General features: G+C 51.8%; 8 protein-coding genes across 8 annotated transcripts; 3 read left to right on the forward strand and 5 right to left on the reverse strand.

Moving 5' to 3' along the window:
- Window positions 1-107: 107 nt before the first annotated feature.
- BJX67DRAFT_375865 (MIX23 family protein) lies at window positions 108-760 on the reverse strand (the record flags this gene model as incomplete). Its single annotated transcript, XM_071031760.1, has 2 exons — window positions 108-619; window positions 688-760. The coding sequence occupies 2 exons, from the start codon at window positions 758-760 to the stop codon at window positions 108-110; spliced, it is 585 nt and encodes a 194-aa protein (XP_070880629.1).
- A 426-nt stretch (window positions 761-1,186) lies between these two features.
- Window positions 1,187-2,356, forward strand: BJX67DRAFT_375866 (putative formamidopyrimidine-DNA glycosylase; the record flags this gene model as incomplete). The annotated part of the gene is made up of 2 exons (XM_071031761.1): window positions 1,187-1,779; window positions 1,840-2,356. The coding sequence occupies 2 exons, from the start codon at window positions 1,187-1,189 to the stop codon at window positions 2,354-2,356; spliced, it is 1,110 nt and encodes a 369-aa protein (XP_070880630.1).
- A 57-nt stretch (window positions 2,357-2,413) lies between these two features.
- On the reverse strand, window positions 2,414-3,878 carry BJX67DRAFT_329083 (uncharacterized protein). Its single transcript, XM_071027470.1, has one exon. It carries the CDS (start codon window positions 3,323-3,325, stop codon window positions 2,471-2,473), a length of 855 nt encoding a protein of 284 aa, XP_070880631.1. The 5' UTR covers window positions 3,326-3,878; the 3' UTR covers window positions 2,414-2,470.
- A 1-nt stretch (window position 3,879) lies between these two features.
- Window positions 3,880-6,047, forward strand: nar1 (iron-sulfur cluster assembly protein NAR1). Its single transcript, XM_071027471.1, has 2 exons — window positions 3,880-4,225; window positions 4,289-6,047. The coding sequence occupies exons 1-2, from the start codon at window positions 4,118-4,120 to the stop codon at window positions 5,966-5,968; spliced, it is 1,788 nt and encodes a 595-aa protein (XP_070880632.1). The 5' UTR covers window positions 3,880-4,117; the 3' UTR covers window positions 5,969-6,047.
- On the reverse strand, window positions 6,047-7,085 carry BJX67DRAFT_329130 (DJ-1/PfpI family protein). The gene has a single exon (XM_071027472.1). The coding sequence runs from the start codon at window positions 6,780-6,782 to the stop codon at window positions 6,126-6,128; it is 657 nt and encodes a 218-aa protein (XP_070880633.1). The 5' UTR covers window positions 6,783-7,085; the 3' UTR covers window positions 6,047-6,125.
- Window positions 7,086-7,926: 841 nt separating this feature from the next.
- On the reverse strand, window positions 7,927-8,547 carry BJX67DRAFT_386377 (putative cell surface protein; the record flags this gene model as incomplete). Its single annotated transcript, XM_071034054.1, has 1 exon — window positions 7,927-8,547. One exon carries the CDS (start codon window positions 8,545-8,547, stop codon window positions 7,927-7,929), a length of 621 nt encoding a protein of 206 aa, XP_070880634.1.
- A 761-nt stretch (window positions 8,548-9,308) lies between these two features.
- Window positions 9,309-10,169, reverse strand: BJX67DRAFT_375870 (DUF924 family protein; the record flags this gene model as incomplete). Its single annotated transcript, XM_071031762.1, has 2 exons — window positions 9,309-9,942; window positions 9,997-10,169. 2 exons carry the CDS (start codon window positions 10,167-10,169, stop codon window positions 9,309-9,311), a joined length of 807 nt encoding a protein of 268 aa, XP_070880635.1.
- A 477-nt stretch (window positions 10,170-10,646) lies between these two features.
- Window positions 10,647-13,221, forward strand: BJX67DRAFT_368147 (cytochrome P450). The gene is made up of 5 exons (XM_071030606.1): window positions 10,647-11,976; window positions 12,032-12,162; window positions 12,230-12,534; window positions 12,590-12,691; window positions 12,745-13,221. Exons 1-5 carry the CDS (start codon window positions 10,801-10,803, stop codon window positions 12,930-12,932), a joined length of 1,902 nt encoding a protein of 633 aa, XP_070880636.1. The 5' UTR covers window positions 10,647-10,800; the 3' UTR covers window positions 12,933-13,221.
- The last annotated feature ends 1,061 nt before the right edge of the window (window positions 13,222-14,282 follow it).

A 14,282-nucleotide genomic window follows, 5' to 3' on the forward strand; every position in this document is an offset into this window, starting at 1 on the left:
GGCTAATGTACATCTGATCCAAAACGGACACGCACCAGTAATACCGTTTGTCAATCAGTATATACTGCCGCTGTAACATGAGACCCACCTGGGTCTATTAATCTCCATCATCGCTGTGTCCTTTCACGCCAACTGTTGAGAGCCTCCTCCCAATCCCGGGCGGAATCGCCGCATCGTTCCGTAACAAGCCCCCAAGTCCGCGAGCGTATGATCTCCTCAACAGTCCGCTGATTACGCACTAGATTCGCCAGAGACTCCGTCCGAGCTTCACGAGGGAAGAACCGAGCAGAGTACGGATCTAACCGCTCATCGACGACACGCTCCCGGTCTTTCGCAGATTCCGTCTGCCGAAGTATAAGGTCCGGATCTTCCGGGTCCGGACTCGTAGCCACCCCGGCACAGTAAGTAAGCACATCCGACCTCGTCTGCCACGACGGAAACAAGACTTTATCCTTGAACCCTTGACAAGCGGCGGGGTCTATTTGGCGACCTGCTTTTGAATCAATCTGACGGGCTGCAGTTGAAGACGGGTCGAAGCCCTCGAGGGCGGGCGTGAAGAGGGCATTGAGGTTCTGGGTAATTGAGTCGTCTATCGTAGATCGAGAAAGGCTTAGGAAGTCTGTTCAGGTACGTATACGCCGGTGAGTCCAAGCTCTGCAAAATGAAGTGGAAAGGTCTGTGCCGTACCTCGGAGCAACCGTTCATTGAAGCAGAACTGGGGGCTTAATTTCGGCGCCTCCGTAGAAGAAGCTTGTGTCATCTTCCGACCATCAGCACTCTCGGTTTTCCGCTCCGCCTTGGCCGCCGTGTCCCAAAACCACTCCAGATTGCCTGATACTGGAGATGGGCTTGGAGCTGGTGTACGGTTTTGATGGGAAGGAGGTATCGAAGACACAGCTGATCCTGTGTAGTTGCACGGGGATCCCTGAAGTGCAGTATGATGTTCCGGCGCGCTTTTTGGGGCACTAAGTTGGCATATCGTGGGAAACCCAGCATGGAGAAAACCATCTGAGGTCATCGAACTCCGGTGCTCATCGGTTTCTCTATAGCACGTGACTTCGTATCCTTCCTGACGCGTTTCGAGTTTGTGTTGACCACAGCAGAGTGCAGCTCTTGATCATCTCCTCAAAGCTTTTTTCCACTCATCTCCGTTTGCCTACATCTCTCCCTGGTCAGGTTAAACGCCATGCCTGAGCTATCGGAGATCTATCGCATAGTGCACTTCATCCGTCAACACCTTGTCGGCAAGACCCTAACCAAGGTCTCCACCCAACACGATGACATTGTCTACGGCAAGGTAGGCACAACTGCCGCCGAATTCCAAAAAGCAATGGAGGGCAAAAAAGTCATCGGTGCGGGTCAGCAGGGGAAATACTTCTGGATCACCATGTCGTCGCCACCGCACGCTGTTATGCATTTCGGGATGGCGGGCTGGCTCAAGATTCGAGATGCTGATACGTACTATTACCGGACGGACAAGCCGGGGGATAAGGAATGGCCGCCGAAGTATTGGAAATTTCTCCTTGAAACTGACGGCGACCCGAAAACGGAGGCTGCCTTCGTTGATTTCCGCAGACTGGGCAGGATCCGGTTGGTCGACTGTCCAGCGGATGATATTCGGCAGCACACGCCCCTTAAAGAAAATGGGCCTGATCCTGTTGTAGATAAGGATACTGTTTCGGAGGCCTGGTTGGCAGAGAAGCTGAAACGAAAGAAGGTTCCCATTAAGGCGCTTCTTCTTGATCAGGCTAATATCAGTGGGATTGGGAATTGGATGGGGTTGGTGCTCACTCAACAAAACGCACTACGTTGCAATCGAGAAACTGACTTGGTGTCCAGAGACGAGATTCTATATCATGCAAAAATACACCCAGAGCAATACAGCAACACTTTAACAGACTCCCAAATCAAAGAACTTCACACGGCTATTCATTACGTCTGCTCTACCTCGATAGAAGTTCTAGCGGACTCCGACAAATTCCCAGAGCATTGGCTGTTCAAACATCGATGGGCCAAAGGAAAGAAGAATAAGTCTTGTACCCTGCCGACCGGAGAGAAGATTACGTTCATCACTGTCGGTGGTCGAACCAGTGCTGTGGTTCCAGGTGTGCAGAAGAAGACAGGCCCCGTGGCAGGGGATATAAAGGACGAGGAGGAAAGCAGTAGCGAGCGCGAGGTCAAGCGGAAGCGAGCGGTCCCCAAGAAAGGAACTCCGAAACAAGAGGCTCCAAAGAAACAAGAGCCAGGTACGGGCGAACGGGGCGCGAAGCGACAGAGCAAACAGGCTGTCAAGACCGAAGATGTGGAGGAACACACGGGCGCGGGAAGACGACGCTCAGCGCGAATTAGGAAGTGAAGAGCGAGAAGCTCGCGTTTCGGTCACGGATTGTTGTCCAACCCTAAATTGTATGATATTTCCCGTCCTCCCTGATCTCCAGTGCTTTGGCGGCGGTAGTGAGTTGTCCAGAGGTCAAACTCTGAGTCCATGCAACTTTGAATGGAAAACTTGGAAGTTGTCATATCCCTGGAGGCTTCTGCCGCTCATAACAGCGAATACAATGTTGCTGAACCATCCTCGGAACTCTTGCTCTTCGAGAACTTCGACCCAGCAGTCTGCTACCTCGTGAGGAGGGTTTCCGAAAGCGCCACATCCCAATGCCCCCAGGACCAGGTCACGATGCTTGTTATGCACACAAACGCGGAGGGTCACCCGCATTTTCTCCTTCATCCATTGCCTGTCTTCAGGATCCGCATACGTTGATGGATTCGTGCGATCATCCAACTTTGGTCTTCTGATAGCAGCGACACTAACAACGCTGACAATGGGAAGCAGCTGGGGCTGTATCAAGTCCATCATCCGATAATTATTGTTGTAATTTTCGCGAAAGATAACAACGACTGGCGAATAGATCGCCTCCCGCATTCTCAGGGGGTAGAATTGTTTTTTGAGGGTTTTATAGAGCGTGCTTCGATAGCAGAGGGCCTCCTCCTGGGCCATGGCTCCGCTCAGGAAACCCCCGCCCCTGGTGCTTTCGCTAGCCAGGTTCAGGACGCAAACGGGTTTCGTATGGCCATTGTTGGTTGTCTGCGCATTGTGGAGGTTGACGGCGACATCGAATGAATCCCCATTGATAACTTGGACCTGAGCACGAAGATCCGGAAAGAATCTCGAACTCAACGGGGTATATCTATCGGGCAGGCATATATACCCAGTATCAGGAGCGCCTGTCAGCGTAAGGATTTGAGGGATTGCTTCAACTGTCTCCTGAGCGACGTCCTTTAAAGTCTGCTTCCTGTTGCTGGATGCACCCGCGTTGGTTGGCATTGTGTGTATTGAGAGTATCGTATTTGTTGGATTTCTGGTTGAGAGTGCAAAGATACTTCGCTTCAAAGAGAGCAATGGTCGTGCGATGCAAACCACTTCTTTTTATGGAGTGAGTCATTTGAAGACGAAGAAGAGTTGAGAGTTGATGGCCAAATCTGCGGCTGAAAAACCCCCTCCGAGGAGGCAGACGCCCAGTCATTCTTTGAAGGCACTGTCTGGGAAGACCCAACAGAGGTTGTTCTTCATCAGACAAAGACTGGGATCCATTTTCTTTGATTGAGTCTGCACGCCCAACTTGATTTCCTCGAGTGCTTTCTTGATTCCGTCCAAGATGTTTTTGTCCAAAAACGCCACCTCGACGAAGAGCGAATCAGCTGGCACCTGGGCAGGGCGGGCACCTGGGCACCTGCACCTGGCACCTCCAGGCTCCAGCTCCAACTGGGTTGGAATGTCCAGTTCCTGCTTCTGGTATATTATCACGTGAAAACATCCCCCGATCTCGGCACTGGGAAACCAACCAGTCTGTGGTCGCCGATTTCTTATCGTCACCCCGCGGAGCTCTGTCCAAAAAAAAAGGCCCCGTCGCCACGCCACACAGATGACAAACCACGCGCCTCTCCCTCTCCCAGGCAGTATCAGAGTTCCTTGCTTATACTCTCCTGATCATACTTTGCTTGCCCCTGTTCTTCATATATTGTGCATGTTATACCTGCATCTAGCCATTGATCTGGAGCGAATATTGGGCGCATCCCCGCGACGCCTTCAGAGATCCCACACCCTTGAGCTGCTATAATGAGTGCAATCCTCTCCGCAGACGACTTGAATGACTTCATCTCTCCGGGTGTCGCTTGCATTAAACCCGTTGAGACTCTTCCGCAAAAACAACTTTCCGACCCAGAGGTGAGTCTACACCGAATCGCTCTTCATCCTTCCCCAGAGAAATCGGACGTTGATTGGGAATAGAACCCCTACGAAGTCACAACGGAAGACAAGGTTCAGCCCGAGAACCTCCCTCCAGCGCAGATCTCCCTTACAGATTGCCTCGCCTGTTCCGGCTGTGTGACGTCCGCTGAAGCCGTGCTAATCTCACTGCAGTCGCATGCGGAAGTCCTCAGCACCCTTGATGCGTATCCCGAAATTCAGCAAGCTAGTAATCAGAATGGGGCCACTTTTGGAAACGATGGCCAGGTAGTTGGCGGTGGCCGGATATTTGTTGCGAGTGTCAGCCCCCAAGTGCGAGCAAGCTTGGCCGCCACATATGGGATTTCTGAGAAGGAAGCGGATCATATAATCCATCAGTTTCTCAGCGGGCCGCAAGGATTAAGAGCAGGAGGCAAGCATGGGAGCGGCTTCAACTGGGTCGTTGACACCAACGCTGTGCGGGATGCCGTGCTGACCTTGACGGCTGATGAAGTTCGCGAGTCCTTGACGCCTAGTTCCGGAAGTTCAGCGCCCAAACGCCCTATTCTTTCATCGGCGTGTCCAGGCTGGATCTGCTATGCTGAAAAGACGCATCCATTCATTCTACCTTACCTATCCCGGCTCAAGTCACCCCAGGCTTTGGCCGGGACCCTCTTGAAGACTGCCATCAGCAAAAGGCTCGGTGTACATCCTTCTCAGATTTGGCATCTGGCGATCATGCCGTGCTTTGACAAAAAGCTCGAAGCCAGTCGACAAGAGCTCACCGATGCCTCGTGGAATAATGCTTCCTCGAACGAATCGAGCACCCCTGTTCGTGATGTCGATTGTGTTATCACTTCACGCGAGCTTCTTAGCTTGGCCTCGTCTCGAGGCATTTCTCTTCCCACATTGCCTATGAAACCTGTCCCCCAGTCATTCCGCCCACCCTTCCCCGACCCGACTCTCGATACATTTCTTTTCTCTAGAAGTTCTCCGTTACGACAAACAACTGCAACTGGATCCTCCGGAGGTTACCTTTTCCACGTTCTCTTAGCCTTCCAAGCCCGCAATCCGGGTAGCGAAATTGTCACTCAAAGGGGGCGGAATTCGGATGTTGTGGAATACACCCTTGTGTCACCCGGTGGTGAGCCGATCCTTAAAGCGGCCCGTTACTACGGATTCAGGAATATTCAGAACCTTGTCCGGAAACTTAAGCCTGCGCGAGCATCCCGGCTTCCAGGATTCAAGCCGTCCACTGGCCCTACCGTTGGAAGCCGACGACAACCAATGTCACGTAACGGAGCTGCCCCTGGGGCGGGCGTGGATTATGCCTATGTGGAGGTCATGGCATGCCCCGGCGGCTGCACCAATGGAGGGGGTCAGATACGGATTGAAGATGCTCGAGAAATCAGCACAGCGGACGGCGCTGTAGAAGCCTCTGGGACTTCAAAGCCATCACCAAATGAGCTGCGCTCATGGCTCGCGCGTGTGGACGAGGCATACTATTCTGCCGACTCAGAGTCAGGGGATGAGTCCGGGGTCCAGCTACCAAACTGTGTCGCAGGTCACGAACACAGAATCCACGAAGCCATGCAGCACTGGTCCCGAATGACACAGATTCCGCTCTCGAAGCTCGCTTACACGACGTACCGCGAAGTCGAGAGTGACGTTGGGAAACCGACCGCACCAAACGACACCACGCGGGTAGTGGAGCTAGCGGGAAAGATCGGCGGTGGTTGGTGATTGAAGTCACTGTTACGCGTTATGATATATACCCGTCTGACGTTTTTGCATATGTGCGTTTGCATAGGGCTGCATGGTGCATAGGTATAGAGTGATATCTAAATGTCAAAGATGTTCCTGATCCTCAGTTTTTTCCGGTTCCCCCATGTAGCTCAGCCTACCTCAACCCATACAACTCCGCAAATGGATCATCCCCCCCATCCTCAACCTGCCTGTACTCCATAATATCCGCAATCTCCTTCGCAACCCCCTCGCCATAAACATTCCCAATCCACGCCAACATCACATCGATCCCCGCACTCACCCCGGAACTCGTCCAGATATTGCCATCAACCACCCACCTCGCCCTAGCGACCCAATCAACCTCCCCCCTCCACCCCGTCACCTCCACAAACGCCCTCTTATTCGTCGTCGCCCTCCGCCCATCCAGAACGCCGGCACGCGCAACAAGCCCAGAACCCGTACACACAGTGATCAGATGCTTCAGGCTCGGATAGACATATCTGATGAAGTCTACGGCCGACGTTATAGCCTCTGAGTGGAGAAGCCTTATCCCCAGGCCGCCGGGGATGAGGAGGACGTCGAGCTCTGGGGCGTTGGCGAAGGTGTGTGTTGGCACAACGGATTGAGCGAGGGCGGTTGGCGTGAGGGGTGGTTTCGTGGAGACGGGGTCTAATGTGTGGCTGAGGATCGAGAGGGTGAGCGGGTGTGTTCGGGAGAGGATGTTAAGGCAGTCTATTGGGCCGAAGACGTCGAGGGCTTGGAAGCCTGGGAAGAGGAGGAGGCCGATGCGGAGGGGGCTTTCGTTGGACATTGTTCAGGGGGTTGTATGGATGGTTTCGCGGTGGAGAGCGGGCGATTGAATGTGATGGTGGGGTTTGATTTGAGGATAGAATAAGGGGCTGGTCGTTTATATATCCTCTTCTCGATTGTTTACGCCTCGGTTTTCAATGCGTGTTGCAAACCGGCGGTTCCGTCATCCGACTTCTCAGACGCCGCCTCGGCAGTGAGTCATTTTGCGGTGTTAAGCTTGTCTGCTTCTCAGTTGAAGGATCGGTGCCCACCAAGCCTCGGAGTCAGGCTGGAGAACAACCAGCACGGGAGGACAGACAAATCTCGTTCGAGGAAAGGCAGTTTGGAGCCACCTCCTCCAGAACCCCCCTTCACAGAGAACAGAACGTCGGAAAAACAGCTAAGAAATCCATAGGCCGGAATTCAGTCGACGCCCCTTGACAAGGTCGCCGGCGTTTCAGTCGACCTCGGGCGACACTCCTGTCGCCATCTGCGTGCTGCTGGTTCAGGAAAACCCTCGGCAACTGAGCGGGTTCGATATCTCTGGGTGGCGGGAGGTTATCTGGAGAATTCAGTCGGCGCTTACTGCAGGCTCGCGGCGGAGTCCAGATTGTTAGGGTTAGAATGGATGTCCTCCATGGGTTCCCATCGCGGCTTAGCACAGCGCTCTCTTGAATGCGACTGTCTCTTCATAGCCGCTTGGCCCTATAAGCTCAGTATCTTTGAAGTTTCAGAAATAATGCTATACTTACCCAGCCCGAACCAGAAAGGGCCCGCATAGCCCTGAGCAATTGTAAGGATACCTTATTCAACGCTAAATATAACCCAATCCCGCAAATATCTGGCCAATACTATACCCCGAATATCTCGAGAAGAACCGGGTGGCCCATATAACAAGGCTATTGTATACTATCCTCGTGCAGGCAGTAGCTAGCTCTAGGAACATAGTAATTTTCACTGACATATCGACATTAGGAAGGACAGCGAATACCTGGATTTCACAGGCACTGGGCTTGTAATGTAAAACCACTCCAGGCCGGTCCATGAGCGTAACTAGAATGATCCTCTAGAACAATATTACTACACGCCATTACCTACTCAAGACTCCTGCTTCAGGTAAGGAGATATCGATTTTTCCCCAATAGTAACCCTCCGAACCGGAGAAATTACAGCATCAAAGCGGCCAACAAACCAACAGCCCCAAATCCAGCATTGCACCCCAACATTCCCACCGCGTTCCCACCGCCAGTATACGTCGCGTTCCCCAAGTTACTTGTCGGCGAATGCAATACTGATGACGGTGTTACCCTCGAAGCCGCGTTCCCACTCGTCCCAACAGTACTCCCAGGCCCATGCTCACTTGTAACCTCTCCCGGGATCGCTGTCGACGAAATCGTTATACTCCCCCAGTCAAGAGAAGCACCAGAACGGCTAGGATAAACCGACACTGAGTCTGTGTCCGCGTCCGCACTCGAGGTATCAGTTTCCTCCGTTGCTGCGACTGCAGTAGCCCTTGCAGTCACCGTGATAGCCGCAGAACCAGGGTCATGCCCATTAAAATAACAGGGCTCGTACGTCGCCGTCCCGGTGTGCGAAGTACTGGCCGGTTTGTCGGGACTTTGGGGTACATGGCCATCACCGCCACCGGGGACAGACCAGGTCACTGGGCCTTCATGCTGTTGGCATGTGGTTGCGGGAGGGGTGCGGTCGATGAGGTCGGTGCGGGCGGACACAGACGTGCTGAGAATGAGAAGAGGGAGACAGGTAGATAGCACAGTGGGTTTCATGTTGGTTTGGTGATTGTTATCGATGGATTCGCGGTAGTCTGGGGTGTTTTGATATTTGGTTTAGGAGTAGTACTATTCGTAGTATGGATAGAAGTAAGCGAGTGACTTCAGCTGATCGGTTGATTAACGAGCGTGCCTCGGTATGGACGAGTGAATAAATGACCGAAGACGAGTGGGGAGGGGATCCAAGCAGAGCAAAAGGGGAAACGCACTGAAGACACAAATCCCGGGCAGGAACGCCCGGGCGCTGAGTCTACGTTTCCAAAAAGGACAATCTAGACATTCGGGATGCAGGTGTCCAGGTGCAGGTGGACCCCAGCTTCACTGAGTCTATACATACCTACGATGGAGCTTGTAAACGACTCAGGAGGCAGTCACCATAGCGACAGGACCATAGGTACTTGGCATGGGAGGATATTTAGTCTAGTTATATCTATACACGATGTAGCTCTACAGATGTAGGGTGTACACTGGAGAATACAACTTGACCGGCACAACTTAGTAGCAGAGATCCGGTCCCACCTCTCACAGTGCCCGTCGCCTTAGATCCTCGTTCCCCATTTCTGATTGGGCATGTCTTCTGATCGAGGATGAAGTACCGAATACGTTGACAGAGACTCACATATGCAAGGTCCGTTTCAGTAAGCCATACTAAAAGTCTGGGTTCAGCGTCTTCTATCTGTCTATCGATGAGCCCATTTTTAGTCCCTCTAGTCGGATCAAGATATTCGGCAACGCCCAGAATCTAAGTTAATGTACAATCAGGCAAACGAGATATTATTTTCTCGAAGGAATTTCTCCTCTTCGGGTGTTGATATTCTATTCAATGCCTTGTTTCGATACGGGAACCTGCCGAACTGTACGACAATATCTTGATGCTCTTTTTGGAACCTGGAGTTTAGCGCGGAGATTCCTTCGACTGCTTCCCTATTACTTGCTAAGATTTCGCGGCAAGCGGCCTCCTTCTCACTCAATCCTTTCGCTGGGGGTTCATCTAAGAGGCGACGAACATCCTCGTCCATCTCACGGTACTTCTCCAGTGCGAGTTCTTGGTCACCAACATTCTCTGAATGCATGAAAGGGAGATAGAACCAGTGCCGCAATGTAAGGCGGTACCGTATCTCAGGGCTCGAAGAGGGAATGTCCTTTTCAACGGCACGAATGGCGATGACACGGGCGATGGGGTCAAAATATCTGAAGACGATCGCTGATTCTGCGCCTCGGTAACAGTTACGAGGAAGTTGATCGAGTAAAATGATTAACCCAAGCCAATCCACCCCAGAGTTGGGCTTGATGAGGTCTAGAATTTCCTTGGCTTGAGATTTAGCCTGGGCTTGTGTTTGTGGCTCTGGGTGTGCCTGATGAATCGCAGCCAGGATGGGTTTAAATTGAGCTCTGTTCTGTGTCAGCCTCATGTACCACCCCCAAAGGGGGAATTGGATGCCTTACGCGCATTCGAAATCAAAGGCCGCGTCCTTAGTAAACCAGGGCTTGAACACTTCTGGGGTAGGGAGCGTTAAATTACGTTCATCTGAGACATGCTGGAACCAAAATTCATACACCCGGCCTGGTAAAGAGGGAGCGATGAACTCGGATAGGTTGACTTTTGGTTTGTTGGACATCTTGATTGATACGATTCTTGGCCCTGTGTGGATGGCTCGGGGTTTGGCGATTGAATGAGGGACTAATCCTTGCTCCGGCAAAAAGAGTAACGACAGCTTAGCTCTCGAGGCAGGATGGCGCCGGAGAAAAAGTAGGTGTCCATAGGACGGTCTTGGGCGGAGAATTGGGAACATCAGGTCTCCTATGGCAGTTGTTCTTGATATGGGTGCAAGGAAACACAGTGGAAAGAACAATCATGGACCGGCAGTGTGTGGATTCCTCTTGGTCCCCAAACACCTTCAGTCCAAGCTAAATTTCGCTGAGGGTTTGGCAATCCGGGGACAGTTTCTCGGAGCTGGACTTCGCGATCCACGGGGATTGTCTCGCTCGTTGGTAATTTTGGGTGACTGATTACCATATCTGCCGGGGTCTCCAAAAATGGTCTGGCGTGGATAACAGCTCCGCAAGGATTCGCTCTCCCAATGTCGGATTTGCGAGGGGTTCAATCCTGTGAGCCTCCCGCTGGAACTGGACCTTCAGGCATCGGGTGCGGGACTGCCCTATAAGATCGTTTTCCCATATTAATCGCCAGGCTGTCCCCCAATCCCTAATGGCCCCAGCGGCCCAATTTCCCGAAATGGGGGTCACCCGATGCACGACGACGTTGAGGGAGAGCTCCTGTCTCCCAGATATTATTTGACACGGTCTGGATGGCCACTGGCTTCAAGTTCGAAAAGGAAGGTGGGAGCCTCCACAAATCTCATTCCGTCGACGATCACCCACTTTAGGGGTGGTGTCATCATTGTCTCGACTGCGTGTTCGTATCTGCTTGCAAACTCCATCTCCGTAAAGTCTCGCCAGGACGCACCGAGCGACAGCAGCGACATACTATCGGACCGAAACCCACAGAGCTGTAAGATGGTCCTCCTCTCAACGTACATCAGCACCGGCTTAGCCGGTGTCTTCTCGCATGTCGCCTATTTCAAGAGAGGGGAGCACCATCTCTATGGAGTGCTATATATCAAGGTCTTCTTTGGTACCATTATTGCGGCAACTGCCGCTCTATCGTACGCCCGAGATATTGCATGGACCATTGCTTTGACCACCGTTTGCAGGTTGATGGGTTCCTATCTGCTGGGTCTGTACTCCAGTCTCCTTGTGTATCGTATCTTTTTGCACCCTTTGCACAAGTTCCCTGGTCCGTTTAGCGCCCGTATCTCGTCGGCCTGGATGTCGACACAGCTCAAGAATAATAACCTACATATCAAGCTGCTTGAACTGCACCGCAAATACGGTCCATTCGTCCGCATAGGCTCTTCCGATCTGTCTGTGATGCACCCGCATGCGATAGAGGTTGTTTACGGGTCCAAATCCCGTTGCATCAAAGGAATCTATTACGACTTATCCTGGCCATCCTCGTCTCTGCAGTTGATGCGTGACCCAGAGCAGCACCATGCCCGGCGCCGAGTCTGGAGCGGCGCCTTCAGCGATAAGTTGCTACGTGGGTATGAACAGCGTATCCGGGGGTACCGCCAGAAGTTGGTCGATCGTTTCACCGAAATGAGTGACCAGCCCATCAATGTCAAGAAGTGGTTCAACCTGTACTCATTCGATGTGATGGGTGACCTGTCATTTGGGCGAGGATTTGGGAGCCTGGAGCGGAAAGAGGAGCATTCAATTATCCGTTTACTGAACTCTTCTTTGGATTTCATCGGACTGTACCTTCCAGCATGGGCTTTCATACTGATAGCAGCGATCCCGGGATTGTCGGGGGGATTTTGGGAATTCCTAGACTATTGCGGTGAGATGCTAATGGAGAGGCTCAAGGTCAGTCATAACCATATTGATTCATCACGGGTCTTTTCGCTGAATTGTGCTATAGGAAAAGGCCGAGGTTCCGGATATCAGCTCGTCGTTTTGTGCGTCTTTGGGGGACAGGAGCATCTCCGAAATCACCGCAGAGGAGAAGAACTTACTTTATGCCGATACACGACTGATCGTTGTTGCTGGGAGGTACTGTAACCACCGTCTCACTTGTATCAACGGTCTTGAAGGATTAGTTTTGACAAGAACAACCCAGTGACACCACGTCTGGAACACTGTCGACCATTTTCTACGAGCTTCTGCGTCACCCTGAAGAGATTGAGAAGCTGCGCGCTGAGTTGGCGCCGTTTGTGGACAAGGAGGATCCGAACAACGAGTTCCTACACTCGAAGATTGCCCATCTGGACCACTTAAACGGGGTCATTAATGAAGCTCTCCGACTATACCCAGTAGTCCCAAGCGGTTTGCAGCGCAAGACCCCTCAGGAGGGGATTGTTGTTGATGGAGTCCATATTCCAGGGGAAACCCATGTGTATTGCCCAGAATACGCCTTAGGACGGTGTAGGTGTTTGGGGCCCCTGCGACTCACCGCGGGTGAAGCTGACAATTGACATAGTGGACTCGGTTTATGCGAGGCCTGAAGAGTTTATCCCCGAACGATGGTATAAATGGCCCGAGCTGATCAGGGATAAGACAGCTTTCGCGCCTTTTAGCATTGGTATGTGCAACTCTTCGGAGAGCTGTTTACATCTAACGTAGGAATTACCTAAGGTCCCTTCAACTGCATTGGGCGACCGGTGGCCTTGATGAACCTGCGCACGACCGTCGCTCGCCTTATTACAGAGTTTGATATAAGGTTCGCTCCAGGGGAGGATGGATCTCAATTCCTGAACAATGCCAAGGACAATTTTGTGTTTTACTCTGGGGATTTAAACATGGTGTTCTCTCGAAGGGATTGACTTGCCTCGGGGATTAGCGGATGAAAGTTAGCAATAGGATTGCACGGTAGCGGGAAATATTGCTGCATTTGAGAAGTGGCCGAGCCAATTTTTAAGCTATCCAAGGGCATGTATGATTCTAAATGGCGATATTCGGTTCCAGGGCCATATTGGGCTGCAGTGAGTTCGCTCAGCTGCCCAACCAACTTTATTTCCACTTCATTTTCTGCTCCCAACGCATACATCCAATGCGTACATGGATATGCGCTGTGGTATATAACTTGCTAGCTTAGGCTCAAAATGAATTGACCGGAAGAGGAGCCTTCCAACGTTCAAACATCTGTGTAATGGACTATAAATGACTAACGACTCCCTATCCTAAGCTCTACATCCGTATCGAATCCCAGTCCTGCCGGCACTATCTACATGATGTTGAAGATTCGAGTTACTGTTCTCGGATTGTCGACTAGTTCCCTAACCACTAACCACACCTTTCGCCATTTTATCGCCAAGCCTTTCTTCCAGGTTGCCATTCTTACTTTGTTACCTTCCAGCGTAATGGTACTTGGCGGAGGCGCTATTGCAGCAGCCGCTAACACAGGGGGCACAATCACTGGTTTGTTCGAAGGAGAAATCTTGAAATCACGACGGCTCCAGAGAGTCCTTGCCGCCCTCGGGGATCGGCGAACATTCTGCGCGTGGTTTGACTCTTTCGCCCCCGATTCCTGTGATCTAACATTTATACTCTCTGGTACAGCACCATGGGAACCAACTCGTTGTTCATCAATGAGAACGAGGGCCATCCTTTTGAAGAGTAGACACCATCACCTACCCCAATCATGGCGTCGGACATGCATATGTGAGTCGCCCTTCAGTTGCTAATTATTCAGAATGACAATTTCAAAGCCTCTTTGAGTACCTTCCAGACAACCGTTCCCGGCCCCGACTGGACGAACTACGGTGGCTGCCTGGATGGCGGACTTCTACTGTATACTGGGCGTGACGAGGCCGATACCTTCCACATCACAACTGACTGTCGAGTTGAAGGAAAACTTATCAGTGCACTCCTTTCACCACGCCGGAAATAAAGTTTCAGGCCATAGCGCTGGAAGAAATATGATAATAGTGTGCGCCACATATCCTCATAGTTCTGTATCGAAGATTAAGCCAATCATATTAGCCTTATCACGTGTTATAACGTATTTCCCCACCGAACGGCCAACCCCACCGAGTGGCCAACCGCCTCGATTTTCAACGCGCTTTTAGAACTTGAAGCGATTCTCAACCACCAACCAACGCCGATATTAATTAAAATTAGGTATCTAAAGGTACGGGACATCTAGTTCTTTTATGGCCCTGAGTATTGCAATT

The sequence above is a fragment of the Aspergillus lucknowensis genome (genome assembly GCF_044049455.1).
Source record: "Aspergillus lucknowensis strain CBS 449.75 chromosome Unknown BJX67scaffold_87, whole genome shotgun sequence".
Classification (NCBI taxonomy): Eukaryota; Fungi; Ascomycota; class Eurotiomycetes; order Eurotiales; family Aspergillaceae; genus Aspergillus; species Aspergillus lucknowensis.